Here is a 26,460-nt window from a genome sequence, read left to right as displayed (position 1 = left end):
ATGCTGGTCGACTTCGACACCGCGTTGATCGACGCGTTCCCCACCAACGTGGTGGTCTACGACGAACCTCTACCCCACGCAGAGAGCGATGGAAGCACCGTCACTGTGGTGCTAGTCATCAGTCATGACGAGTTCCCTGGCGGAGGAGCGCCCGACTCACTCGGCGCAGCGCTGCAAGACCTGACTGCGCCCATTCCGGAAGATGCTGACGCGGAGACGTTAGAAGTGCGCCGCCTTCAGCTCGTTGAAGGCGCGAAGAAGCTGGCCAGCATGAGACGCTTGTCAGAAGCTTACCAGCGGGAGATGGATCGCATCGTTGGCGGCTCGCCGGCCCCGGCAGGGCCCAGCCGTCTTGGCGCGGTCCAGCAGCGCGGCGTAGCCATCGCCAGCCTATTTGGGGCTAGCCGCCCCGTGTACGCTACACCGGCGGAGAACATCCGATCCGCCCAGGCAGCGGCGGATGAGCTAAACAATTTCGAGGGCGAAGAACGCCGCCTCATGATGGAGCGAGTCCAGTGGCTCCTCGACGCGGCCGCCGCGCAGAACGAGGCCGGCTGCCGCACGGAGGCGCCGCAGCGGCCAAACGACGACCCGCACCGAGATCAAGGCGCGATGTCTCGGACGCCAACTGGCGGCGCCTGAGGAAGAAAGGACAAGGAGACGGCTGTCAGCCACAGTCAGACTCGCATTACCATAGAGCGCGACCGAGATGGCCGCCTGAGAGCAGTGGAACGACGGGACGACTGTCCGCCTCCCCCTCCCCGCAAGGAGAGGCGAGTCTCCCCGCCGCCTGTTGACCATCTGACTCTTGGTGACCGCCTTGGCCTCTGAGAGGGAGTTGGAGAGAATGACGCCCGCCACCGGATCGACCGACTTCACCGGTCCCTGGCGCTGGAAGAAGAAGATGAGCTGGGTCCGCCTTGTTTCGGGCCCCGCATTCGGGATGAGCCCTTTCCCAGAGGGTTCACGCTCCCAAGAGACACGCCCAAGTATACCGGCTCCGTGAAGCCGGAAGACTGGCTAGTCGACTACTCCACGGCTGTCAGCATAGCAAACGACAACAAGCGTGTCGCCGTAAAGTACGTTCCGCTCATGCTCCAGGGCATGGCCCGGACATGGCTGAACAGCCTAAAGCCCCGTAGCATCAACAGCTGGGTCGACTTCACTGAAGCATTCGTCCGCAACTTTCACCAGCATGTACAAGCGTCCTCCCAAGCCTCGTCAGCTCTCCTTGTTCATGCAAGGTCCTGACGAGTCGACTCGCGACTACCTCACGCGTTGGGCTAAGCTCCGGAACTCCTGCGAGGGCGTGCACGAGGTTCAGGCCATCGAGTACTTCACAGCCGGGTGCCGAGAAGGCACCCTCCTCAAGCACAAGCTCCTCTGCGACGAGCCAGAAACCCTTGACGAGCTGCTGATCATAGCGGACAAGTACGCCACAGCCGACTCCTCCATGAAGGCGGAAATTCAAATCAGCATGACTGGTAAAGTAGCTCCTCAGGCTCCAAGAACTCCGGCAGCAGACGCCGGCCGGCGACAACATCAGGGTGACAACAAGCGCAAGGCCCCGCAGCCGGCTTCCGGCAGCCGGCAGGTCGCGACCGTTGAAGCCCAGCAGCCAGAAGAGCAGCCTCCGCCCAAGCGACAGAAAGGCGGCAAGCAGAACTGGTTGCCGGCCTTCTCCTATGAGCAGACCTTGGATGGACCTTGCAAGTTCCACAGCAGCACGAAGCCGTCGAATCACACCACCCGGAAGTGCCACTGGCTCACCAGGATCGCCAAGGGAGACGGCCTCCTGCCACCCCCGCCTACTGGGCAACCGCCTCCGCCTCCGCCCCAGCAGCCGGCAGTCAGGCCAGTCGGCGCAGTACAAGACGAATACCCTGAAGAGCATGGAGCCTATGTGGTGTTCACCAGTGTGGCTGATGATCGACGCAGCAGGCGGCTGCAGCGACAAGAGGTGAACGCAGTAGCCTCAGAGACGCCAGAGTTCATGCACTGGTCTGAGAAGCCCATCAGCTGGAGCAGGGCTGACCACCCAGAAGTGATGCCGAGTCCGGGCTCCTACGCCTTGGTCCTGGACGCCACCTTTGCCACGGACTAACAGGCCGCGCGTTTCTCGCGAGTTCTGATAGACGGGGGCAGCAACATCAATATCCTGTACAAGGACACCATGGAGAAGTTAGGAATCAAGCAAAGACAGCTTCAGAATAGCTGGACTGTGTTCCACGACATTGTTCCTGGGCTTTCCTGCTCACCAATCGGCAAGATCCTGATTGACGTCCTCTTTGGGGACAAAGATCACTTCCGAAGAGAGTCTGTTTGGTTTGAGGTGGTGGACCTTGAGAGCCCATACCATGCGCTACTTGGCCGACCCGCCTTGGCCAAGTTCAAGGCGGTCCCCCACTACGCCTACCTCAAGATGAAGATGCCCAGTTCCAGGGGAATTCTGACTGTGGCCGGCGACTACCGGAAGTCGTCCGCTTGCGCGGCCGAGAGCAGTCGGCTGGCTGAGTCCCTGGTGATCGCAGCCGAGAAGCGACTCCTTGAACGGGTTGTGGCGATGGCCGGCAAGCAGCCGGAGATATCGCCCGACCCAAAGGAGTCGGAAGCCGAAGGTTCGTTCAAGCCGGCCAAAGAGACAAAGAAGATACCCTTGGATCCGGAGCACCCAGAGAGGTACGCCGTCGTAGGTGCAAACCTCGACAACAAATAGGAAGGCGAGCTCGTCGATTTCCCCCGTGAGAATCGGGACATCTTCGCATGGTCTCCCAAAGACATGCCAGGTGTACCAACGGATTTCGCCGAGCACAAGTTACATGTCCGATCTGATGCAAAGCCGGTCAGGCAGCCCTTGCGCCGCTTATCAGAAGAAAAGAGAAGAGTTATCGGAGAAGAGATAGCCCGACTCCTAGCAGCCGGCTTCATTATGGAAGTTTTCTTCCCGAAGTGGCTGGCAAATCCGGTCCTGGTGCTGAAGAAGAACAAGAAATGGCGAATGTGTATTGACTACACGAGCCTCAACAAGGCCTGCCCCAAGGACCCATTTGCTCTATCAAGAATTGACCAGGTGATAGACTCCACAGCCGGATGTGAGTTGTTGAGTTTCTTGGATGCATACTCAGGATATCACCAGATCAAGCTGAACCCGGCTGACAGATTGAAGACCGCCTTCATCACGCCGTTTGGAGCATTCTGCTACCTCACCATGACGTTTGGCTTAAGGAATGCTGGCGCCACCTTTCAGCGTTGCATGCAGAAGTGCCTCCTCAAGCAGCTCGGTAGGAACGCCCACGTCTACGTAGATGATGTGGTGGTGAAGACGAAAAAGCATGGAACACTGTTGGAAGACCTCAAGGAGACCTTTGAGAACCTACGCCGGTTCCAGATCAAGCTCAACCCCGAGAAGTGTGTCTTCGGAGTACCAACCGGCCAGCTGCTAGGTTTCCTGGTCTCTGAACGCGGCATAGAATGCAACCCAGTAAGAATCAAGGCCATCGAGAGAATGGAGGTACCCAGCCGACTGCTGGATGTGCAGAAGTTCACCGGCTGCTTAGCATCCATCAGCCGATTCATCAGTCGGCTGGGCGAGAAAGCTCTCCCCTTATACAAACTCATGAAGAAGACCACGTTTTTCGAGTGGAACCATAAGTCCGACGAAGGTTTTCACCAGTTGAAGAAGATGCTGACTACTCCACCCGTCCTGGCGGCTCCGACTCCTAAGGAACCTATGCTCCTGTACATCGCTGCCACCAGCCGGGTAGTCAGCACAATCATGGTAGTGGAGCGCAAGGAGGAAGGCAAGGCGCTGCCTGTCCAGAGACCAGTATATTACCTGAGCGAGGTACTGTCGACCTCCAAGCAGAACTACCCCCACTACTAGAAGATGTGCTATGGCGTACACTTTGCTTCCAAGAAATTGAAGCCTTATTTTCAAGAGCATCCAATCACGGTGGTCTGCACGGCTCCACTTGCTGAGATCATCGGTAGCCGAGATGCTTCTGGTCGAGTGGCCAAGTGGGCCATAGAGCTAGCTCCTTACACCATCTACTACCAGCCCCACACCGCTATCAAATCACAATCACTGGCCGACTTCCTCATCGACTGGGCCGAGACCCAGTACCTGCCTCCAGCGCCTGACTCCACCCATTGGCGGATGCACTTTGACGGCTCCAAGATGCGCACCAGCTTGGGAGCCGGCGTCGTCCTCACCTCTCCTAAAGGCGACAAGCTCAAATATGCACTGCAAATCCATTTTGCCGCCTCCAACAACGTTGCCGAGTACGAGGCGCTCATTCACGGGCTCCGGCTTGCCAAAGAACTTGGCATCCTCCGGATCTTGTGTTATGGCGACTCGGATTTAGTGGTCCAGCAGTCATCTGGCGACTGGGACGCGAAAGACGCAAACATGGCGAGCTACCGTTTCCTCGTGCATCAACTCAGCGGGTATTTCGAAGGGTGCGAGTTCCTCCATGTGCCAAGAAACGACAACGACCAAGCAGACGCCTTGGCACGAATCGGCTCTACCCGCCAAGCGATACCATCTGGCGTCGCCCTTCAACGCCTCCTCAAGCCGTCTGTCAAGCCTTCACCAGAATCAGACTCCATTTTTGTGCCGGCCCCTACCGAAGACCGCGGATCCGACTCCAGAGCTCCAGCAGACGGAACAGGGACTTTGGCGGATGACTCCAAAGCCGCCACAGTCGAGCCCGGCCCGGGGACTACGGTGGCGGACTCGAAGATTCCAGAACTCGGCCCAAGGACCATGCCAGTCGGCTTGGGGACTTCATCAACCCAGCAAGCGGCTGTTGACTCCAACCCGCCGCCTCCCAGCCCGGCCGCCCTCATCCAAGTCGCAGTTCTAGTAGTCGAAGAAATAGCAGCTCCCTCATGGGCCCATCCCATCCTCAAATTCCTGGTGAACAAAGAGCTACCAACTGATGAGACCTCAGCTCGGCAAGTACAATGCCGGGCGGCAGCCTATACCATAGTCAACAGAGAGCTGGTCAGGCGCAGCGTCACTGGTGTCTACCAGCGCAGTGTAGAGCCAGAGCAAGGCCAGGCGATTCTCAAAGACATCCATCAAGGCGAATGCAGCCACCATGAGGCTTCAAGAGCCCTCGTCGCCAAAGCCTTTCGGCACGGTTTCTTCTGGCCGACTGCCTTGGAAGAGGCCAAGGAGTTGGTCCAAAAATGCAAAGGGTGCCAGAAGTTCAGCTCCAAGCCGCACCAGCCGACTTCTGCGCTCAAGACCATCCCCATTGCCTGGCCTTTCACAGTTTGGGGTCTAGACATGGTGGGACCATTCAAGACAGCACGAGGTGGTTTAACTCAGCTACTTGTCGCAGTGGACAAGTTCACCAAGTGGGTGGAAGCGAAGCCAATTAAGAAACTGAATGGTCCGACTGCCATGACCTTCATCACCGATATCACAATTCGGTACGGCATACCACACAGCATCATCATCGACAACGGCACAAATTTTGCCAAAGGCGCCTTGGCCCGTTTCTGCGCAACACAGGGCATCCGACTGGACCTAGCGTCCGTCGCCCATCCGCAGTCAAACGGCCAAGTGGAGCGAGCAAACGGCCTCATCCTGTCCGGCATCAAGCCTTGGTTGATCGAGCCTCTGGTGCGCTCGGCTGGCTGCTGGCTCGGCGAGCTGCCAGCCGTCCTCTGGAGTCTGCGCACGACTCCAAACAAGTCAACCGGCTTCACGCCCTTCTTCCTGGTCTACGGTGCCGAAGCCGTCATCCCAACGGACATAGAGTTTGACTCCCCACGAGTCACCATGTACACCAAGGAGGAAGCAGAAGAAGCATGACAAGACGACGTCGATCTGCTGGAAGAGGGCCGGCTGTTGGCACTCAGCCGGTCCAGCATCTACTAGCAGAGCCTGCGCCGATACCACAACAGGAAGGTCAGGCCAAGATCTTTCCAAGAGGGCGACTGTCGGTGTCAAAACCGGCGGATCTCGGGTAGGGGGTCCCGAACTATGCGTCTAGGCAGAATGGTAACATGAGGCAGGGGACACTTTGTTTTACCCAGGTTCGGGCCCTCTCGATGGAGGTAATACCCTACTCCTGCTTGATTAATATTGATGATATGGGTAGTACAAGAGTAGATCTACCACGAGATCAAGGAGGCTAAACCCTAGAAGCTAGCCTATGGTATGATTGTTGTGTATGGAGTTGATTGCCTACGGACGACAACCCTCCGGTCTATATAGACACCGGATAGGGTTAGGGTTACATAAAGTCGGTTACAATGGTAGGAGATCTTGAATATCCGCATCGCCAAGCTTGCCTTCCACGCCAAGGAAAGTCCCATCTGGACACGGGACGAAGTCTTCAATCTTGTATCTTCATAGTCCAGGAGTCCGGCTGAAGGTATAGTCCGGCTACCCGAACACCCCCAAATCCAGGACTCCCTCAGTAGCCCCTGAACCAGGCTTCAATGATGACGAGTCCGGCGCGCAAATTGTCTTCGGCATTGCAAGGCGGGTTCCTCCTCCAAGTCCTTCGTAGAAGATTGTAAACACCAAGAGTAGTGTCCGGCTCTGCAAAATAAGTTTCCACATATTTCCATAGAGAGAATAATATTAACACAAATCAAATCTGCTGACGTATTCCGCAGTGCGTCATCACACTACGGCCAAGTCCTTCACTTGAATCATCTTTTACTTTTCCACCTCAGCATGTTTTGCGAGGCAGTTTCCTTGGCACGTCTTGTCAAAGCAGAGATCGTGTACCCCCTTTACGGGATTCTCATCAATACGGACGTGGGTAACCCTAACCGCGCCATTTATCACGGCGCTTGGGAGGCAAGCGAGTTTTACTAGGCTGGTGGAGACGCACAACCGCATCCACCCATATAAGGGGATAAGGATCCACCTTTTTACCTACGCCTTCTTCCTCCTTTGCCTATCCATCTCCTGCGCACTCGAGCTCCAGCGCCCAAGCCCGCACTTCCCACCTCAACCTTCTCCAGCAATGTCCGGAGTGGGAGGCAAGTGGATGGTATCCTCCGTCAAGGAGGGCCATGTCAAAAAGCTAAGAAAGGCCGGATACTTGTCCAAAGACATCGCACACCGGCTTCCCGAGGAGGGGAAGCTTCTCCCCACCCCAAGGCCCCATGAGAGGGTAGTATTCCTTCCCCACTTCCTCCACGGACTGGGTTTTCCACTCCACCCATTTGTCCGGGGGCTCATGTTTTACTACGGCCTGGATTTCCACGATCTGGCCCCGAACTTCGTCCTCAACATCTCAGCGTTTATCGTCGTGTGTGAGGCTTTCCTTCGCATCCGCCCCCATTTTGGCCTCTGGCTCAAGACCTTTAACGTCAAGCCCAAGGTGGTGCGCGGCAGCCAGGCGGAGTGCGGAGGCGCCATGGCGGGCAAGATGGCCAACGTCCTATGGCTCGAGGGCTCCTTCATGGAGACCCTGAAGGGGTGGCAATCGTGGTGGTTTTACATCACCGAGCCGCGCGATCCGAAATGGATTGCAACCCCTGAATTCCGATCCGGACCCCCCACGCGGCTTATGTCCTGGAAAGAGACGGGCCTGTCATGGGGTGACGAAAAAGAGGTGACCGGATTGCAAACATGCATCCAGTCCCTGGTGAACAAGCCGATCAAGCTTGTCAATGTAGTCCAGGTTATGCTCGTCCACCGGATCCTCCCGTGTCAACAACGGGGCTTTAATCTGTGGGAGTTCAACCCGGCGCAGCACCAAACCCTTAACAGGCTCTTCGACATGACGTATGAAGATGTCTGGAAGGTGCTAACCAAAGGCGCCGAGGCTCCCACATCCGCTTCCGAGGACCGCGGATACAGCTCGCAGCGTCACGCTAGCGAGGTAAGCTATTTTCACCTTTTACAGGATGTTAAGTTTTTTCATAGTTTGATTCTAGGCGGGATCTAAACTCCCTTACCTTTGACAGGCTTGGCGGGCGAAGTCCGGATCGATTAACTGTCCGGCTCCCTTGCCCGAAGACCCAGCCCCCGCTCTACTAGCGAAGCTGCTGGTTCCGGCACCTTATGTGGTGCCGGAGAAGAAGGCCAAGAAGAAGAAGGCCACGGGGACTCGAAAGAGTTCCCGGCATATGGTGGTGTCGGACTCGTCGTCCGATGAGTCCGAGACGCCCTCTTCTCGTGAAAACGAGGAGGAGGAAGAAGAAAACTCTCCCCCCAGCGGAGGGAGGAGAGAAGAGGAAGGCTGCCCCAACGGGGGAGGCCGAGGGGTCTAGGAAAAGGAAGACCCCTCCGCCGGACTACGCCCCCAACGCCGAAGAGGGCAAAGAGGAGTGGCCAAACAGGGCCAATCATCCGGCGAAATCGTAAGTTCGGATATCAGAATGACTCATGATGTTCCTTTGTTGCATAGCTTTCCCTAATGTCGAATGTAATTATGCAGCCCGCCCCGGGCCAAACTCAACGAGTCATCGAGCGGCTCCCTGGATTCGTCGGACGTGAACTCAGTTCCGCCCGCTGTCTCCCCCCGCACTGCGGACGACGCCGAAGTGGCGTCGCGACGAGCTCCGGGGCAGGAGGAGGTGGTCCTGGAGGAGCCGCAAGGCGACCTCCCGGACCCCAGGAGTAAAGGGGACAAGACCCCCCAGGGCTCCAAGTCCGGCTTTGTGCCGGACCCCGCACCGGAATCTTCAACAGTTCCTGACCGCGGTAGGCGAACTCCTTCCAAGAGGAGCAAGCCTTCTGAGCCGGCGGCCTCCGTCCAACCGGAGGTGCCGGACAATCTGCTTGAGGTGCTTGACGGCGCCTCCATCGACGAGGAGCACCGTACTATTATGAGTACGGTGATCCAGAAGGTTCAGTCCGCCAAGAGCGGACTGACTGAAGCTTGCACTAGCCTTCTAACAGGCTTCGAGGTAAGTAAAAATATGTAAAAATATAACCGCATAGACAGTAGCCCCTGATGCTCTGTTTGGCGTTCAGAAAGAAAAGACGAATAGAGGATCTATTAAATTTCGCAGGAGTCTAACAAAAAGAGTCAATATGCGTATGCAGGCTTCGCTGCTATCCACCGCCGCACTGACTACGGAGGTGGGTGTCCTGAAACAGGACCTCAAGCGGACCGAGCAAGAGCTCGGCCTTGCCAAGCGGCAGCTCGAGGAAAAAGAAGGTAGGAAATACCTTACAGAAAAAGTGCCTATAGAGAGGCGTGATTGCAAAAAATAACATGATTGCACTGCTTATTATAGGGGCCACGACTGAGGTGGCGACCCTCAAGCAGGCACTGTCCGAGGCCGAAAAGAAAACGGCCGCGGAGCGGACCGAGCAAGAGAAACTTGGGGCTCAGGTCGGCGAGGTGCAGCAAGAGCTTCAGGCTCTCATGAAAAAACATGGGAGTTTGGAGCTTGAGTCAAAGACCCAAGCGTCCGAGCTCGCGGCGGCCCTTGAGACTGCCAAGTCTGCCAAGGCCGAAGCCCAAAAGGCCCTCGAAGAGTTGGAGGAGGTGAAGAAGATAGCGGCGGGTAAGGCATTCTTTATGCAAAGCAGAAATATAAAAGTAAACTACTTGTTACTTACCCGAATCTAGAGTTCTCCAGGGGCATTCACAGATCTTCCCCGCAGCATATCCGACGCTGCCGCATTCTACCAAGCTGAAGAGGGTAGCTCGACGGAGGTGTTCTGGTCTCAGTATGCTGAGGCCGGACACCCTGTGCCCTTGAGCGACCAGCTGAAACAGCTGGTCGAGCTCCACAAGGCGGCCGAACAGGCCCTGAAGGGCTTCATAGTTCGGCTGTGGCCCGGAGAGGCCCTGCCTGGGAGCTACTTCGGGCTGGTGCGGCGGCTGGTGGAGGCCTGTCCAAGGCTCGAGGTCATCAAGCGCTCCGTCTGCATCGAAGGTGCCCGTCGGGCCCTTGCCCATGCAAAGGTGCACTGGGGTAAGCTTGACGGTGAGAAGCTTGTGAAGGACGGGCCGCCGTCGGGGAAGGAGCATCGCAAGCCCGAGAACTATTACAAGGATGTTCTTGCGGGTGCCCGCCTTGTGGCGGATGAATGTACCAAGGATGTAATTTTTGAATAAACTCGCTCGTTTTTATCCTGTGCGCTAAAAACTTGTTCATAGGCGCTTACGCAATGCTTGTTGAATTTAAAATATTATTTTCTGTGCGGCCGTTTATCAAAAAATTGAGAGATGGCCAGTCGTCGGCTTCTGCCCCCATGCCACTAGTGCTGGGGTGTTCGGGATAAACCTGAGCGCTCTTTTTCCCATAGTTGGGTCCTTCGAGGGAGGCGCTCAGCACAATGAACCAGGCAATCGGACTATAATGCTTGAACACTCTCACTTAGCCATAGAACTTTATAATTTTAAATTTCGGCGAAGCCCCTAGTTCGGAAGACTGAGTTCGGGGCGCTATCCACACCTTGGCCGGACAAATCCGGCTCCTCGCTCGAAGCGGCGTAAGTCTTTAGGGACTCGAAAAACCTCTCGAACAGCGACTGGTCTCTCGCCTCATCATGACAGTCAGTTTTAGCTTTCTCCACTGAGGTGCTTAACCCAGCTCAACCGGGGCACAATCGCAATGGTTCTCCTAGTGCTACCTTAGCTGATATAGCGGAACGTAAGGCACCAAAACATAGGAGCCAGGCAAACCCAACTATTGACCCAAATCATGATTCGGAGCCGATGCATATAGTGCTATAAGTTCGGGGTGCCGCACTTGTGAAAGTGTACGGACTTCTCACACCATATTAAAGGGTACTGAAGCCCCTGGCGTACTTGCCGTACCACAGTGTACGGGTGCAACATGTCATTAATGAACATATATAAAAGAGAGTAATGCAGAAAATAGACAAAAGCTATGCATTGTTTATATAGAGGCTATTTATCAAAGCCGAGCGATACAAATAGTGCGGTAAGCAAAAGATATTGGACTATTCAGTATGTCCTGACCAGGGGCAGGCCGCGGAATTGTATTTAAAACAGGTATACCGCTCGTAACAGAGACCACCTGGGAGTTCCATAATGCGGCATGGCTTGTCTGCCTCCCCGGATTTTGCATCGTTTGTGCGGCAGTCGAATTGCCGAACAGGTCGTCCGAAGTATGGAGTCCTGAAAGTAAAAAATTAAATTAAAAAAAGAATCCGGCAGCCCCTAGTACGTTTTAAGCCGTATTTTGGGCGTGCCGTTATTGTGCCCCTTCCCCTGTGCCCATGGTATTTCAAGGGTGTAGTTATGTACGCGAGGTACTGGTTTTGCTATGTCGTGAAAGCTGGGGTTGGGGCCGCATTGCTACGCTTGCTCAGAGTGTGCCAGGTGGTCCTGCTGTGGGTTACTCCGGGCGCGCTTGGCAGTGTCTGGCTTTTTAATGGCCGGACTGGAGAATTGCCTGAGAAGGCTACTTTGTACCTCCGCTACGAGAGCCGCCGTATGCTCCTCCGTACGGAGGGAGCGTTCGGTGTTTTCGTTGACCGTAATTACTCCTCGAGGGCCCGGCATCTTGAGCTTGAGATATGCGTAGTGCGGCACCGCATTGAACTTTGCGAATGCGGTTCGTCCGAGCAGGGCGTGATAGCCACTGCGAAACGGGACTATATCGAAGATTAACTCTTCGCTTCGGAAATTGTCCGGGGATCCGAAGACCACGTCAAGTGTTACTGAGCCTGTACAGTTGGCTTCTACACCTGGTATAACGCCTTTAAAGGTCGTTCTTGTGGGCTTAATCCTTGAGGGATCTATGCCCATTTTCCGCACTGTATCCTGATAAAGCAGGTCCAGGCTACTGCCGCCGTCCATGAGGACTCTTGTGAGGTGAAATCCGTCGATGATTGGGTCGAGAACCAATGCGGCGAAGCCGTCATGACTGGCTCTTTGGGGCGGAGGACCATGGGTTGAACTTTGGGGCAGGAGGACCATGGGTTGAACTTTGGGGCGACTGGCTCTATTGCGTATACGTCCCGTAGCACACGCTTCCGCTCCCGCTTGGGAATGTGGGTTGCGTATATCATGTTCACCGTCCGCACTTGTGGGGGAAAGCCCTTCTGTCCATTGCTGTTCGGCAGCTTGGGCTCCTCGTCGTCGCTGTGCAGCCCCTTGTCTCTGTTTTCGGCCCTTAACTTGCCTGCCTGCTTGAACACCCAACAATCCCTGTTAGTGTGATTGGCTGGCCTTTCGAGGGTGCCATGTATCTGGCACAAGCGATCGAGTATTCGGTCCAAACTGGACGGGCCCTGAGTATTCTTTTTGAATGGCTTTTTCCGCTGACCAGATTTATAGCCTTTGAATCTGGCATTGACTGCTGTGTCTTCATTTCTGTCGCTGTTAATGCGGCGTTTTTGCTTATTCCGACGTGTCTTGCCACCTTTGTCCTTGGTATCGGAATTACCAGGGTTTTTTGATAAGTTGTTACTGCGAGCTAGCCAGCTGTCTTCTCCCGCGCAAAAGCGGGTCATGAGTGTCGTGAGGGCTGCCATGGATTTCGGCTTTTCCTGTCCCAGGTGCCGGGCAAGCCACTCGTCGCGGATGTTATGCTTGAAGGCTGCTAGGGCCTCTGTGTCCGGACAGTCGACTATCTAGTTTTTCTTTGTTAGGAACCATGTCCAGAATTGTCTGGCCGATTCTTTTGGCTGCTGAATTATGTGGCTTAAGTCGTCGGCATCCGGCGGTCGCACGTAAGTGCCCTGGAAGTTGTCGAGGAATGTGTCTTCCAGGTCCTCCCAAGAACCGATTGAGTCTGCTGGCAAGCTATTAAGCCAATGTCGGGCCGGTCCTTTAAGTTTGAGCGGGAGGTATTTGATGGCGTGTAGATCATCTCCGCGTGCCATGTGGATGTGAAGGAGATAATCCTCGATCCATACCGCCGGGTCTGTTGTGCCATCGTATGATTCGATGTTTACGGGTTTGAAACCCTCTGGGATTTTATGATCCATTGCTTCATTCGTGAAGCATAGCGGGTGTGCGACGCCTCTGTACTGGGCTATATCACGACGCAGCTCGGAAGAGCTATGTCTGTTGTGTTCGGCCCGACCGGATTTGTTGTATCCGGAGTGAAGATCATTGTCACATGCCGTAGGGCGCCTGCACGATCCGTAGATCGATCTTGTTTGTCTTGCTTTATCCTCCAGTATGTCTCGCAGGTCGGGCGCATTTTCCCGTGCCTTAGTTGAGCGGCGTCGGGGCATGGCTTGGGTGGAGGGCCGGGAGGCCTCTCTGTCGCGACCGCGAGGTGGCCGGTCTGCCATGTCATGCGCTGGTGATGTAGGTGCTTCCTCCTCTGATCGGGGTAGCGGCCTGCGCTTCGGGTAACTCTTGGAGGGGCGTTCGAGTTCATACTCTTCGGCCGCAAGGACTTCAGTCCATCTGACAGCTTGCAAATCTTGGGCAGCTCTAAGCTGTTGCTGCTTTTTCTTGAGGCTGCTTGCTGTGGCTAAAAGCCTGCGTTTAAAACTCTCTTGTTCGGCGGGGTCTGATGGTATGACGAATTCGTCGTCATCGAGGCTTGCCTCGTCTTCGGAGGGAGGCGTATAGTTATCATCCTCGACCTCTTGGTCTGCCGCTCTCTCATGAGGGCTGGCTTCTCCATCTTCCTGTGCCGAATCTTGCTGAGGTGGGTGTTCTTCGGCGTTATCCGGGGTAGTATTATCTCCCGTGCCGGAATCACCATTTTTGCTTTGGCGGGATTTAGAGCGGCGCCGCTGACGCCGGCGCTTTGGCTGTTTCTTGGGGGCGTCATCCCCCACTGTTCCATCGCCATCTCCATCTTTTGGAGTATCCATCATATATATGTCATATGATGAGATGGCCTTCCAGCACCCTACAGGTGCTGGTTCCTGTTCGTCTCCTACATCGTCGTCCATGCCGTCGATGTCTTCGGAGCTGAAGTCAAGCATGTCGGTTAGATCGTCGACAGTGGCTACAAAGTGGGTGGTGGGTGGGCTTTGAATTTCCTTATCGTCCGTATCCCACCCTCGCTGACCGTGGTCCGGCCAGGGCTCTCCTGATAAAGGGAGAGACTTAAGAGAATTCAGGATGTCGCCAAAAGGCGAATGCTGAAAGATGCCTGCGGTGGTGAACTCCATTATCGGCGCCCAATCGGATTCGATTGGCAGGGGCGCGAGGGGTTCGGAGTCCGGGGAGGAGTTCAGATCCTCGGAGTCACGGGTGGTGCAGAGTGCGGGGCTAGCGTTCGGCTCGATCGCCTCTGAGATCGCAGCCCCTGAGGCAGCGTCCAACCACTGATCCTCGATCGGCGCAGTAGGCTCCGAATCAATGGTCGAAACCGATGCGTGTGCGGCCTCCAAGGCGCTGTTCGGCGGCAGAGCTATATCATGCCCATCGAGACAGTGCGGCGCGCTTGGCTGTGGCTCGAATCCGTTGAAGATCAAGTCTCTGCGGATGTCAGCCGTGTAGTTTAAACTTCCAAACCTGACTTGATGGCCAGGGGCGTAGCTTTCAATCTGCTCCAGATGGCCGAGCGAATTGGCCCGCAGAGCGAAGCCGCCGAAGACGAAGATCTGTCCGGGGAGAAAGGTCTCACCCTGGACCGTATCATTGTTGATGATCAAAGGAGCCATCGGGCCTAAAGGCGACGACACAGGGGAACTCTCAATGAAAGCACCAATGTCGGTGTCAAAACCGGCGGATCTCGGGTAGGGGGTCCTGAACTGTGCGTCTAGGCCGAATGGTAACAGGAGGCAGAGGACACTTTGTTTTACCCAGGTTCGGGCCCTCTCGATGGAGGTAATACCCTACTCCTGCTTGATTTATATTGATGATATGGGTAGTACAAGAGTAGATCTACCACGAGATTAAGGAGGCTAAACCCTAGAAGCTAGCCTATGGTATGATTGTTGTGTATGGAGTTGATTGCCTACGGACTACAACCCTCCAGTTTATATAGACACCAGATAGGGTTAGGGTTACATAAAGTCGGTTACAATGGTAGGAGATCTTGAATATCCACATCGCCAAGCTTGCCTTCCACGCCAAGGAAAGTCCCATCTAGACACGGGACGAAGTCTTCAATCTTGTATCTTCATAGTCCAAGAGTCCGGCTGAAGGTATAGTCCGGCTACCCGAACACCCCCTAATCCAGGACTCCCTCAGCGACCTTGTGCTCTGGCTGATCCAGCGAACAGCCGGCCAGCACAAGCTGTCGGCGCCTTGGGAAGGCCCTTTCATCATCAGCAAAGTATTGGGCAACGATTCCTACTACCTGATCGACGCTCAGAAGCCCCGAGCAGGCAAGAGGGACGACTCCGGCAAGGAGACAGAGCGGCCATGGAATGCAAATCTCCTCCGAAGATTTTACAGTTGATGCAGTATGTACCACGCTACCTTTTGTATTAAAGTACCAAGACTTCAGGCCCCCCGAGACGAGCTCGGGGACTGCCCTCTTTTGTCTGTATGATAAAAATTATGCCTACAAGTATGTTACTCTTTGTCATGCCGCTTGGCACCGGGCTCGACAAGTCGGCCCGGGGACTTGCCGCCTTGCACTATGAAATGCTTCCTGTAGCCGGACAAGTAGTGTGTAACACCTAAACCATCTTCTGTCAGAAGCCACAGCTCGCAGAGTGACTGTACGATGGGCAGAGGTAAGGTAGAATGGGTGTTCGCATGAAAAATGGCTAAGGACTCAAAGCGTAAAACATAGCTCAAGACGGCTTCCAGCCTTTCTCGCAAACCGACTCTCGGACAGTCGGATTGTCGTCTTCTATCCAACTTGCTCAAACAATCTTGAAATCGGCTAAGTACTTGCTTTCCCAAAGTAGCCTAGCACTTGATCCAGCAACAGTCTGCAGAGCGGCTGTCCGATTGGCAAGGCAGGCAACTAAGAGAAAGCGGCAAAGGAAAAAGCAAAAGAACAATGAGCAAGAAAAGATATATATATATATATATATTTACATAACATAGGCCCTTGGCCGAATTGTCGAGTAGAGGTTCAAAATACACCCCGCGGGTGGAATTGTGCGAATTAACAAGTTCTTCAAAGACTACTGAAGCAGATAAAATAAAAGATACAGCGGCAGCTCAGGAGGCAGCAGACGGATTCGGAGGGTCGGAGGAGGCGCCAGCGTCAGGCATCGGGGCAGCCGGCTGGCTAGTCTCGGCTTGATCACCTCCGGTGGCAGTCGACTCGGTCGCACGCGGCTTGTTGCTGGAGGCGCGGTCGGGCTGAGGCTGGCCGTCTGCTCCGCCTTCTGGTGCCTCCGCCTCACCCCCATCCTCCGCCTCGTCCTCCTCCTCGACGCTGGAGCCAATCACCTCCGCCGAGTCTTTGCCGTAGTTTGGGTTCATCCCAAACCACTACGGCGGTACCTCCTCGCCGTCTTCAGACCGCTCGGGGACGAAGATGCTGGTGTCGGTGTACTCGGCGATCGCCGCAACACGTTTGACGAGGGTGTCTTCTGCAGCCACCAGCGCTGGCTGGGCCTCCGACCGAAGCGTGGCCAACCAGTCTAGATCCAGCCCCGGGTACCACGCCTTGACGAACTCCAAGGCCCGGCGCGCTCCAGCCCGGGCCGAAGAGCCCTTCCAGGCCTCAAGACGACCAGCCGCGACCTCCAGCCAGTTGACCGTCAGGCTGGGGGTGCGCGGAGCCTGCATATCCGGCCAAAGGGCGGCAATCGCCTGGGCACCAAAGCGCTGGAGCTGGCGCAGCATCCGGTGAGCCGGCCGGAGGCGAGCCTCGATGCTCAGGATGTGCTCGTCAAGAGTTTGGGGGGCATCGGCGGCGATCTCTGCGCCCTCCGCCCTCCGACCTTCACGGTCAGCCTCGATGGCTTGGATGGCGGCCTGCGACTGCCCAGGGAAGAAGTCTGCACAGACACGAAGAAACGAAGAAGCTAGTCAAAAACCAGGAGTCGGCACGATCTAAGTCGGCAACTCGAAGAAAGAAAATAAAGAGACTCACCATCAACGATGTCTTCAATCTCGTGGAAGCCGGAGGACAGCAGCGCCTCCTTGTCAGACCAGGAGGAGCGCTCGCTCGCGAACTCGGCCAAGAGGGCGGTTTTTGTCTCCTCTGCCTCCCTCTGCGACTTCACAAGCAGCTCCTTCTGCTCTGCCAACTGAGTGGCCAGCAGATCGCGCTCTATGGCGAGCCTGCTGCACTCCTGCCCTTTGGCGCGCAGGGCGGAGTTGGCTTCACTCAGCTGCTGTTGAAGAGCAGCGTTGGCTCCTGAAGAAAAGGAAGAAAGATAACAGTCGTCAATAAAGTAGGTCGCCGGGGAGATCCGGCCCGATTGCTCAGCAGTCGGCCCGAATCTCGGGGACTACAGCCCGCGGGTGCGCCAGTGCGCCCCCGCAGAGAAGAAAAAAGGACTTACTCCGGCTCTCCGCCAAGTCGGCGGTCCGCTTGCCCAGCTCTTCAACGTTACGGTTGAAGGCAGTGACGTGGAGGTTGTGGTAATCCTGCGACAAGCATTTCAGACAAAGTTAGTACCTAGAAGTTCATCAACTGGAGTTCCGGGCCACCTGCTCAGCAGCCGGCCCGAAACTCGGGGACTACACCCAGTGGGTGCGCTGGCGCGTCCCCACGAAGAGGAGCAAGAAAACAAAGACCAAAGGAAAAAAACATACCCGAACGGCTTCCCGCGACGCTAGGAACGCCTTGGTGCAACTCTGGAGAGCGTCGCCCTCAGCGCGGAGCTTCGCCTGGACGTCCAGGAGCGCCCGGTTCAGCGGCCCTGTGCCGCCTCCTCGCACCCACCCAACAGGTGCGACGCTCGTCGCTTCGGCGTCTGGGGCCGCCGAGCTGGCGGTGCCGGCTTCCAGGGGGCGGGGTACCGAAGTCGCCTTCTCCAGACGACGGCGCGTTGGCGAGCCGACTTGGAGGAGTAGCCTCGCCACGGCCTCGTCTTTGGTCGGCGGCACCGGAGGGTCCGCTGGCTGCTCGCCTTGCGCGCCTTCAGACGGCGGCGGAGGCGGTGGCGGAACGTGCGCGTCCGGAGTAGAGGGGTCGCCGCCTTCCCTCTCCTCGACGAGGTTCTCCCCGTCGGCTTCTCCTGTTGGCCCCGTGAGCTCCGGAGGCGGCGGCGCAGAGTTCAGCGGGGTGACAAGCAAGGCCGACTGGCGGCGTGCGGCTTCCTCAGCCTGCTGCTTCGCCGCGGCGGCGGCTTCGGCCTCCAATAGTTTCTTCTTAGCGGAGGCCTCCGCCCTGTCGGCCTCCGCCTTCTCCAGGCGGAGGGCCTCTTCTTAGTTGCGCCTCTCCTGCGCATTCCGCTCCGTCGCCTCCCGGAGGTCAGCAGCGGGGTCAATCCGCCGAGTGGTGGCGGACGTCTCCGCTGACCCCATGACGGAGGCGGCGGAGACCAACGGCGGCTTCTTCACTTCCTTACGGAAGCGGATGGCCTTCGCGGCTGCCTCGTCCCGCCGGGTCGCCGCAGCCGAGCCCTTGGGCTTCTTCGGCCGACTGCCGAACAAGGTCGGCACGGCCCTGCGCTTCTTCCCGCCGCCTGGAGCGTCCGGCGCGGCAGAAGAGCCCGCGCCAGGCTGGCTGGCTCCTGGCCGATGGCGAGGGGTGACTTCTCCCTCGGCGCTGTCTTCAGGCCAGTCGGCGAAGGTAGCCGAAGGCCTGAAGTCACCTGCTGTCCCTCCTCCTCCCTCGGTGTCGTCTTCCAGAGACGCCGCCCCCAGATCGGGGTCGTCGATGTCGCTCTCCGCTCGGTCGGCGACAAACTCACGGGCCGACCCCGAGGTGCCGGCTGGTGGATGAAGAAGGGGATTCTAACCAAAGCCGACTAGTCAAAACAAAACCCGGCAATAAGAAGACAATCTAAAGAAAGAAAAGAAAGGCGACTCACCACGGGCGGGGGGTTGGCGCGGGAGTACGGCTCCTTGCCGAATCGCCAGTCCTCTGGGAGCCTGCTGTCCGAGAGGTAGTTCACCATGAGGGCCACCTCTTCGTGAGGCATGTCCTTGGTGCACATCCGACTCGGGTCGCGGCGCCCACTCATCTGGCATATCATGTGAGGGCGGCCTTGGAGTGGGAGAACTCGGCGCGAAACGAAGGCGGCCAGCAGGTCCAGACCAGTCAAACCCTCCGACTATGTCAGCACTCAGAGTCGCGTGATGGCGCCGGCTCCCGCAGGCGTCAGCGACCTGGCCCGGTACGACCAGTTGGGCAGTCTCCCAGCCGGCAGGCTGGCTTCGAAAGCCGGCAGATTGACCCAGTCGCCCCTCGTGGCGACGTTCCTGATGTAGAAGTAGGATCTCTGCCACATCTTCATCGACTTTATCAGCAAGATGGAGGGGAAGGGGTTGTCGGCTCCTGACCTTCGCACGGCGATGAAGGCGCCGCATTGAGCCGGCATGCCCGCGGCCTGGGTGTCGAGCTTGGAGAAGAAGAACTCCCCCCAGAGCTCGAGGGTGGGGAGGACTCCGAGGAAGCCTTCGCACAAGGCCACGAAGGCGGACAACAGCACCACTGTGTTGGGGGTGAGGTGGTGCGGCTGGAGGCCATAGAACTCCAAGAAAGACCGGAAAAAGCTGCTCGCCGGCAGCCCCAGCCCGCACAGGCAGTGCGAGCGGAAGATGACCCGCTCGCCCTCCTGCGGGGCGGGGGAAATCTCCCCCTCCGGCGCAAGACGCACCTGCACGCGATCCTCACCGGGAAGCTGACGGGTCCGGCGAAGGAACTCAATGTGGTCTTCATGAACCTCGGAACCGTCCCAGGTGCCGGAACGCACTAGGGGAGGCGCGGCAGCGGAGGAAGAACTCATCGCGAGCTGTCGCCGCAGCGTTCGCCGGAGCTTGGGCGTGCAGCGGAGCGAAGAAGAGAAGAGGAAGGAGGAGTGCGAGGAGCGGCAAGGAGGAAGAGACAAGGAGTAGTGGGAAGGAGGGGCGCGGGTGCCCCCCTCTTCCCCCTACTTATAGCCCTGTGGGCTGCGAAGCCGAGGGGGCGGACGTGGGGATTTACTGCGCCCACAACCCCACGACCCCCACGATCCACGTAAAGTTACTGCGTGTAGTAACTCCACGGGAATCCCAACCGTCCACCGGGGCCGCAGCGGATCCGCTCGGGCGCCGAGGCGCGGTAGTGGCGGGCCCCGCCTGTGGGCCTGTCCCGTCGCCCGCGTGGGCTGGCAGGACGGCCTAGCCACGTGCCCTCGCGTGACAGGCCAAGAACGGGCGGTGGCCTGGAGGCTTAGCTAGCACGCCACTTAAAATCCTGCCGCGACGTTCGAAATACTGAGCAAGTCGAAATTGAGTGAAGTCCGAGTTGAGCAAGTCCGACTCCTTCTAGACGGCCCGGCAGAAGTCAATCAAGACCATGTGTTGAGCACCCGGAAAGAGAAACTGCTGAGGCTTCTCGGCCGATCGTCCGTGGTGCCTCACCAGCTTCGGGGACTACTGTCGGAGTAATGGGCCACGGGTTGGCCAACCTAAGTCCCAGGACCTTTCAAGACATCGGAATAGGCTGCGCCCCTCAAGACCCCAGGGCGAAGAGCCGTCCCCTGAGGAGTCGACGGCAGGGCGGCCGACTACCCGCTCACGGCCGAGTTCCAGGGACGACTTCCAGAGAGGCCGGCTTTGGGGAGTCGGTCGGCGACTCCAGCAAACCCATGACCTCATCAAAGGGGATGGGGCAGAGGCATGGCTACAGTGAAGCCCACTCCCGCCCCTTACCAAGGGCAGGCATGGCCACAGCACGCCGTACCCGGGAAGATCTCCGTGCGGCATGGCACTGTTGCCTGGCCGGCCCTGACATCAGCACCACAGTACCAAGTCCTGCGCCCATGACGGCTTGTCTGTACGGCCTGGAGGCAGCGGGGCCCACCAGTCAGCGAGACCTCAAGAGACGGCCGAGCCCTCCCCCGGGGCCCACGCGCCATTAATCAAGATGAGATGGGGAGTGGCCACAGTGATCGCCCGCCAGGCGGCGGGGCTGTTGCCACGACCACCAAGCCTGCATCATCAGAAGCATGGCTACAGTAATCAGCGGCCGGCAAGACCCGCCCGCAACGGACGCGGCCTGTCGGCTCCGTACCAGACTAGTCGGCGGGGCCCACCAGTCGGCGGGCCCCAGCAGTCGGCGGAGAAGTCAGAGGTCAGAGGCACTGACGGCGGGGCCCGCGCCCAATCGAATTACCATTGTACCCCTGGGGGGTAGGCCTATATAAACCCCCAGGGCACCCATGCAAGGGGTTGGATCCCAGTAGTTCTAGACCATACCAGATAGAAGGAGAGAGCTAGCCTTGCCCTCTTCTACCACCAGAAACAGCTCAAGGAGCAACCGTGTAAACACTTGGCCATAGTGATCATGCGGAGACCCCGCAGAGCAGCAGTAGGGTTATTATCTCCCCGGAGAGCCCCGAAGCTGGGTAAGATTCGCCGGCGTGCATGTCTTCGCCTCATCCCGTTTCCAGGCACCGACGACGTTCTACTCGCCCCCACCATGATAAGCCTTCCATTGGCATATGTCGCACCAAACCCCCGACATTGAAATTCGTCATCACTTTCTCAGAGATCATGTCATGAAGGAAGATATTGATATCATACACGTCAACACTGAAGAGCAACTGGCAGATATCTTCACAAAGCCCTTGGATGAGAAAAGGTTTTGCAAGTTATGGTGTGAGCTAAATATCTTGGAATCCTCAAATGTCATGTGATTAGGCACACTTCCTAACACTTGTGCATGTTGATGACTTAGATGTGCAACACATGAAGTAACGTATGTCTTCAATCAATGAAGGCTTGCATTCTGAGTGTGAATACATTAACGTGGAATTTGACTTCGGAGTGCCACGATAATTGTGCGCCGTGTCTGGGTCTAATACTTCCTATACGGTGGGTAATGTCGTGGTTCTAACTCTGACAGTGATGTAGGGGGGTAAGTATGGAGAGGCTAGATCTCAGCTATTGGGAAGTTGTAAACACACCAAGATGTACGAGTTCAGGCCCTTCGCGGAGGAAGTAACAGCCCTACGTCTCGGTGCCCGGAGGCGGTCGATTGGATTACTGGCGTGTGAATAACTAGGGTGCGAACCCTTCATACTGAGGAGGGGGGTGGCTTATATAGAGTTCGCCGGCCCCCTCCTGCCCTCAGTAATGCAGGGTTTAAGGTACATTTAAGGTTGGGCGTTACTGGTAACGCCCCTAATAAAGTGCTATGATGACCATAAAGACTACTTAACAGCTGACCGTTTGCCTGCGGAGTGACTGTGGGTCTCCTGGCGGTCGAGTGGTTGGCTTCATGGTCGAGTGATAGCTTTCTGGTCGAGTGTCTTGAGCCCGTCGAGTGGGATACCTTTAAGTCGATTGAAAGGTGACTTCTCCTAGGGATGTCCTAGGGTAGGACTCTTTGGTCAGGTCCGTGTCCCTACCCTAGGTACATGTTTTCATCATTAGCCCCCGAATGGATCGAGGTTAGAGTGGGGAAAGAGTTGGAGATCTTTCCGACTGGTTCTTCGGGCTACGTGAGCGCCTCGTTTTGGGTCAATCGTCACGGATGACGTTGCCAACCTTTTTCAGTCGCCTTGATCCATTCTAGGCCTTTCGTCGAGTGAATTTCTTTGCTTGTGACATACCGAGCGCCGGCGCGATCAGGGTCTTCTGTTTTGACAAGTTGTTTTGTGGCCCGCGGATGTCGCGGGGTTCGGATTTTGGGAAGCGCGCGGGACGGGAGCGGCCGCAGTAATCGGAAGCGATAAAGCGGAAGCTCCTCGATCCCCGCGCCGCCTTTTTCGCCACGTACTGCGCGCATCTGCTGCGGGATTTAACTGGATGGCCTGGGCCTACGAGTCAGCCACTCGGAAGCGGTCCCTTATAAATCGCCGGCTCGGGGTTTCCCAGCAGTGCGCTCTCTTCTCCTCCTTTCTTCTTCCTCGCTCCCTTCGCAAGTCCTTCCGCCACCTCCGTTCTCGCCCTAACGCAGCAGGCTCGTGCGAGACCTCGCCGGCGACGATGATGAAGGGCAAGACCTCCGCTCTGGAGCACGCGAAGAAGGCAGTGACGCAGGGGAAGGGAAGAAGATCGGCTCGGGGAGGATCCTCCTCTAGGACCGCTCTGCCCAAAGGTTGGATTCAGGGCGACTGGATGCCGTCGGTGCTCCATCAAGAGGATCTCGACGACATGGTCGAGGGGGAGTCATCCCCCACCAAGCCGCGCGTCTTCCGGGGGGAGAGATCGAACCTCAACCCCGTGACGGTGAGTGCGTGCTCCTAGAGACCCACATCGACCGAGGGTTTTCTCTGCCGCCCCATCCCTTTTTCCGGAGTTTTCTGAACTTCTTTGGAGCGCAGCTCCATCACTTCACTCCCAACTCCATCGTCTACCTCGCCGCTTACATTTCTATGTGCGAGGCCTTCTTGGGTTGCCGCCCCCACTGGGGACTCTTCAAGCACATCTTTACCTGTCGCTCTCAATCGGTCAAGAAGGCCAAGTCGAGTGACGAGAGGACGCAGGTGATCCAGCTGTGCGGGGGTCTGGCGATCCAGGCGAGGGGGAAGAGTTGTTTTCCTTCCATCACTTTCCCGGAGTTGGTCCGCGGTTGGCAGGCAACCTGGTTCTACTGTCAAGACCAGGCGACCCCAGGGCAGTCGACTGGACTTCCTCCATTCTCTCTCGACCGAGCTGAAAAGCCTGCTTCTCTGAAAGTGTCGCCGGAGGAAAGGGCCCAGGTCAAAGTGTTGGCAGGTCGAGTGGTTGAGCTCGTCCGTGAGGGTGTGACTGGCATGGACCTGCTGGAGGTCTTCCTCTGGAGGCGTATCCAACCGCTCCAGGCCCGCGACCACCCGATGTGGCTGTACGCGGGCCTTGACGACACCACTCGGTTCCACCCGGAGGAGGTCACGGACGAGATGCTGGAGGGGTGGCTGTCGAGCATTACGGGGAACAAAGACAACCCCCGAGGAGCCAGGAGGGTGGTTCCACTCGACAATTCATATGAGGTGGACCAGGTATGTCTTTATGTTTACGACTGAAATCTTGTTTTCTGCATTGGTCTTCTTTGAGTTGGTCGATTGACTTTCGTCTTGTCTATTGTCTTCCAGGCGACCACCGAGATGTACTCGACGCCCAACGGGGCTCAGGAGCCAACTGAGGAAGGGGAGGCGAGCGGAGGTGAGAGTGGGGATGACCAAGGCGAGTGGGAGTCCAACGGGGAAGGAGAGGGAGACGACAACGTCGACTCCAGCGAAGAGGAGGAGGAGGAGGTCGAGCCCCCTCGCCCAGAGGGGCGGTCCAAGCACGCACACGACCCAGCGTGGGAACGTGGTAAGGCGACTGATTCTGTTGGGCAGTCGTCGAAACGCCCTTGGACCTCTTCTCCTACGCCGATTGGGAAGGTTCCCAAGCACCCACGCACGACGCTGTCCAAGCCGCCCAAGGCTCTGCCCAAGATGAAGATAGCTGTCCCTACCATTTCCGGGTAATAATAAAACTTGCTTTCCTTCGTCGACCATGGACAGATCCTTGGTCAATTCATTGAGCCAACTGACTGACTTTCGAGATTTGCAGCGCTGCTACTTCTGAGGTCTCCGCCAAGGACGGTGACCAAGAGATGGAGGATGCTGTTACCTCCAACCCTGGTACGGTTACTGACGTTCTTCTTTGAGTCGACTGATCATTTATTGCAACCCTGGTCGATTGAACCTTTCCTTTGTAGCCCCTCCTCATGTTATCGACCTCCCGGATGACGATGACAACGGTCCGTTGAGAGTGAGGAGGCACAAGAGGGCGTCGGCTGACAAGACCCCCCAATCCGCTCCGGCGTCCGAGGCCGAGGCTCGGGATGGTGGTGACACCACTCGGGCTTCAGTGACCTTCGCCGTTCCTCTGGCGAGTGCGCGGCCCTCGTCGTCGACTGCGGATCCGTCTTCGCTTTTTGCCACATACCCCGTCCCTGAGGACCAAGTGGCTGCTGCAAAGGAGGCTATACGCCAGGCGGGGATCATGATGGAGCAAGTGAAGATGGCTCGGGAGGCCAGCCAAGCAGCCTATGATGCGAGTTCGGCTCTTCAGAGCAACGTCCAGGTCAGTCGACTCAACACTTGATCTGTTATGATATGCTGTTTGGAGAGTCTCTTTTCCGAAGATCTTTGTATCTGTACACCCAGTGGGTGTGTCTGCCAATCCTTGGACAAGTGGGGGCACGCTAAGTGCACCCGCTGGGTGTAGTCCCCGAGACTACGGTGGACTGCTGGCAGTCGACTGTAGTCTTTACATTGTGTTGCTGTAGCTGTATTTCTTCACTCGGTTTGGTCGGGCCAGGTCGAGTGGAACTTTTTTTTGGTCAAACCAGTGGGGGCACACTGAGTGCACCCACTGGGTGTAGTCCCCGAGACTACTGTCGAATGTTTTTGATTCGGCTGTGGTCTTAGAAACGTCGTCATTGTCCCTTAGTTACTCGAAAGCAACTTATCTTGGACGTCTGTCGACTGATTTTGCTTTTACAGAAATCCTGCGAACTCGTAGCTCGCTATACTGAGTTGGAGAAGCAGAAGATTCAACTGAACCTTGATCTGGAGCTGGCCAGAACAGAGCTGTAGAAGGTCAGAGACAGCGCCGCAGGTAAGACGACTTTGTCGATTGGTTAGTCTTTGGGCTTGAGTACCCTTTTGTTATTTCCGATTCAATCATCATTTCTTCGCAGAAAAACTGAACGAAGCTCTGGCGAAGAAGGATCAGGACTTGGCTGTTGCCCGTAAGGAGGCTGATGACAAGACCGCTCTGGCCGCACAGAAGCTGGCTTCGGTCGACCACTTAGAAGAAGAGAATACCAAGTTGAAGACCGCTCTGAATGAAGCCAACAGGGAGTGTTCACGTTGGAAGAAGGAGAACCTCACCCTGAGCGAGAAGCTGGAAGGCATCGCTCGCAGGAGGGACGACCTGGAGAGCTACATGGGGAGCCTCGCCAAGAAGTTGTACCTTAAGCTTGAAGGTGGACATTCAGTTCCGACTGGTTTTTGTGTCGACTCAGTCTATGAAAATTGACTTATCCTTGGATCGTGTATGCAGAGCTTTGCCAGAATTTTGAAGAGGAGACCATTCGAGTGGAGCCAAGCTTGGACCCTGTTAACTCTCTTGTGAAGGACGAGGCTGCAATGAACGTGCTCCGTCTGATGTGGTGCTGATGTCGCTCTGTCTCTGGTCCGCGTCCATTTCAAGGAGGCGCGAGAAGAAAAGCTGGCGGCCATCCAAGTTTCCAATACTAGGAAGCACAGCTTTGAAGACTTCATGGAGACCTTCATCGCTGCTGCCACCCGCATTGCCGACGGGATCGACCTTGATGAGTTCGTCGCCCCTTCCAGTCCTCCTCCCGAGGAGTGAAAAACTTTGAATTTACCTCGGGATGCCGAGTGGATTTGTAACCGTTTAAACTCCGCCGAGCCGAGGGCTCGAGTACTTTGAGGTCTGGGACCTTTTGGGCTTTTTCTGAACTTGATTTCTCGTTGGATATCTTCACGGTTTGATTCGTCGAGTGGAACTTGATCTTCACTCGGAATAATCTTGTATTTGCGACGCAGCTCCGTGGGAGAAGGTAGAG

The 26,460-nt window shown here is 56.7% G+C and overlaps 1 protein-coding gene across 1 annotated transcript; it reads left to right on the top strand.

Annotated features, from left to right (window-relative positions):
* LOC147985545 (uncharacterized) lies at window positions 1–26,003 on the top strand. Its single transcript, XM_087541632.1, has 5 exons — window positions 1–108; window positions 24,215–24,342; window positions 24,432–24,502; window positions 24,580–24,947; window positions 25,932–26,003. Exons 1-5 carry the CDS (start codon window positions 1–3, stop codon window positions 26,001–26,003), a joined length of 747 nt encoding a protein of 248 aa, XP_087397758.1.
* Window positions 26,004–26,460: the final 457 nt, after the last annotated feature.

This window comes from Triticum urartu, chromosome 2A (assembly GCF_056163025.1).
Source record: "Triticum urartu cultivar PI428250 chromosome 2A, HENAU_Tu73, whole genome shotgun sequence".
In the NCBI taxonomy this organism is placed as follows: Eukaryota; Viridiplantae; Streptophyta; class Magnoliopsida; order Poales; family Poaceae; genus Triticum; species Triticum urartu.
Note: the sequence above shows the minus strand (reverse complement) of the source record. Positions and strands in the feature narration are given on the sequence as shown.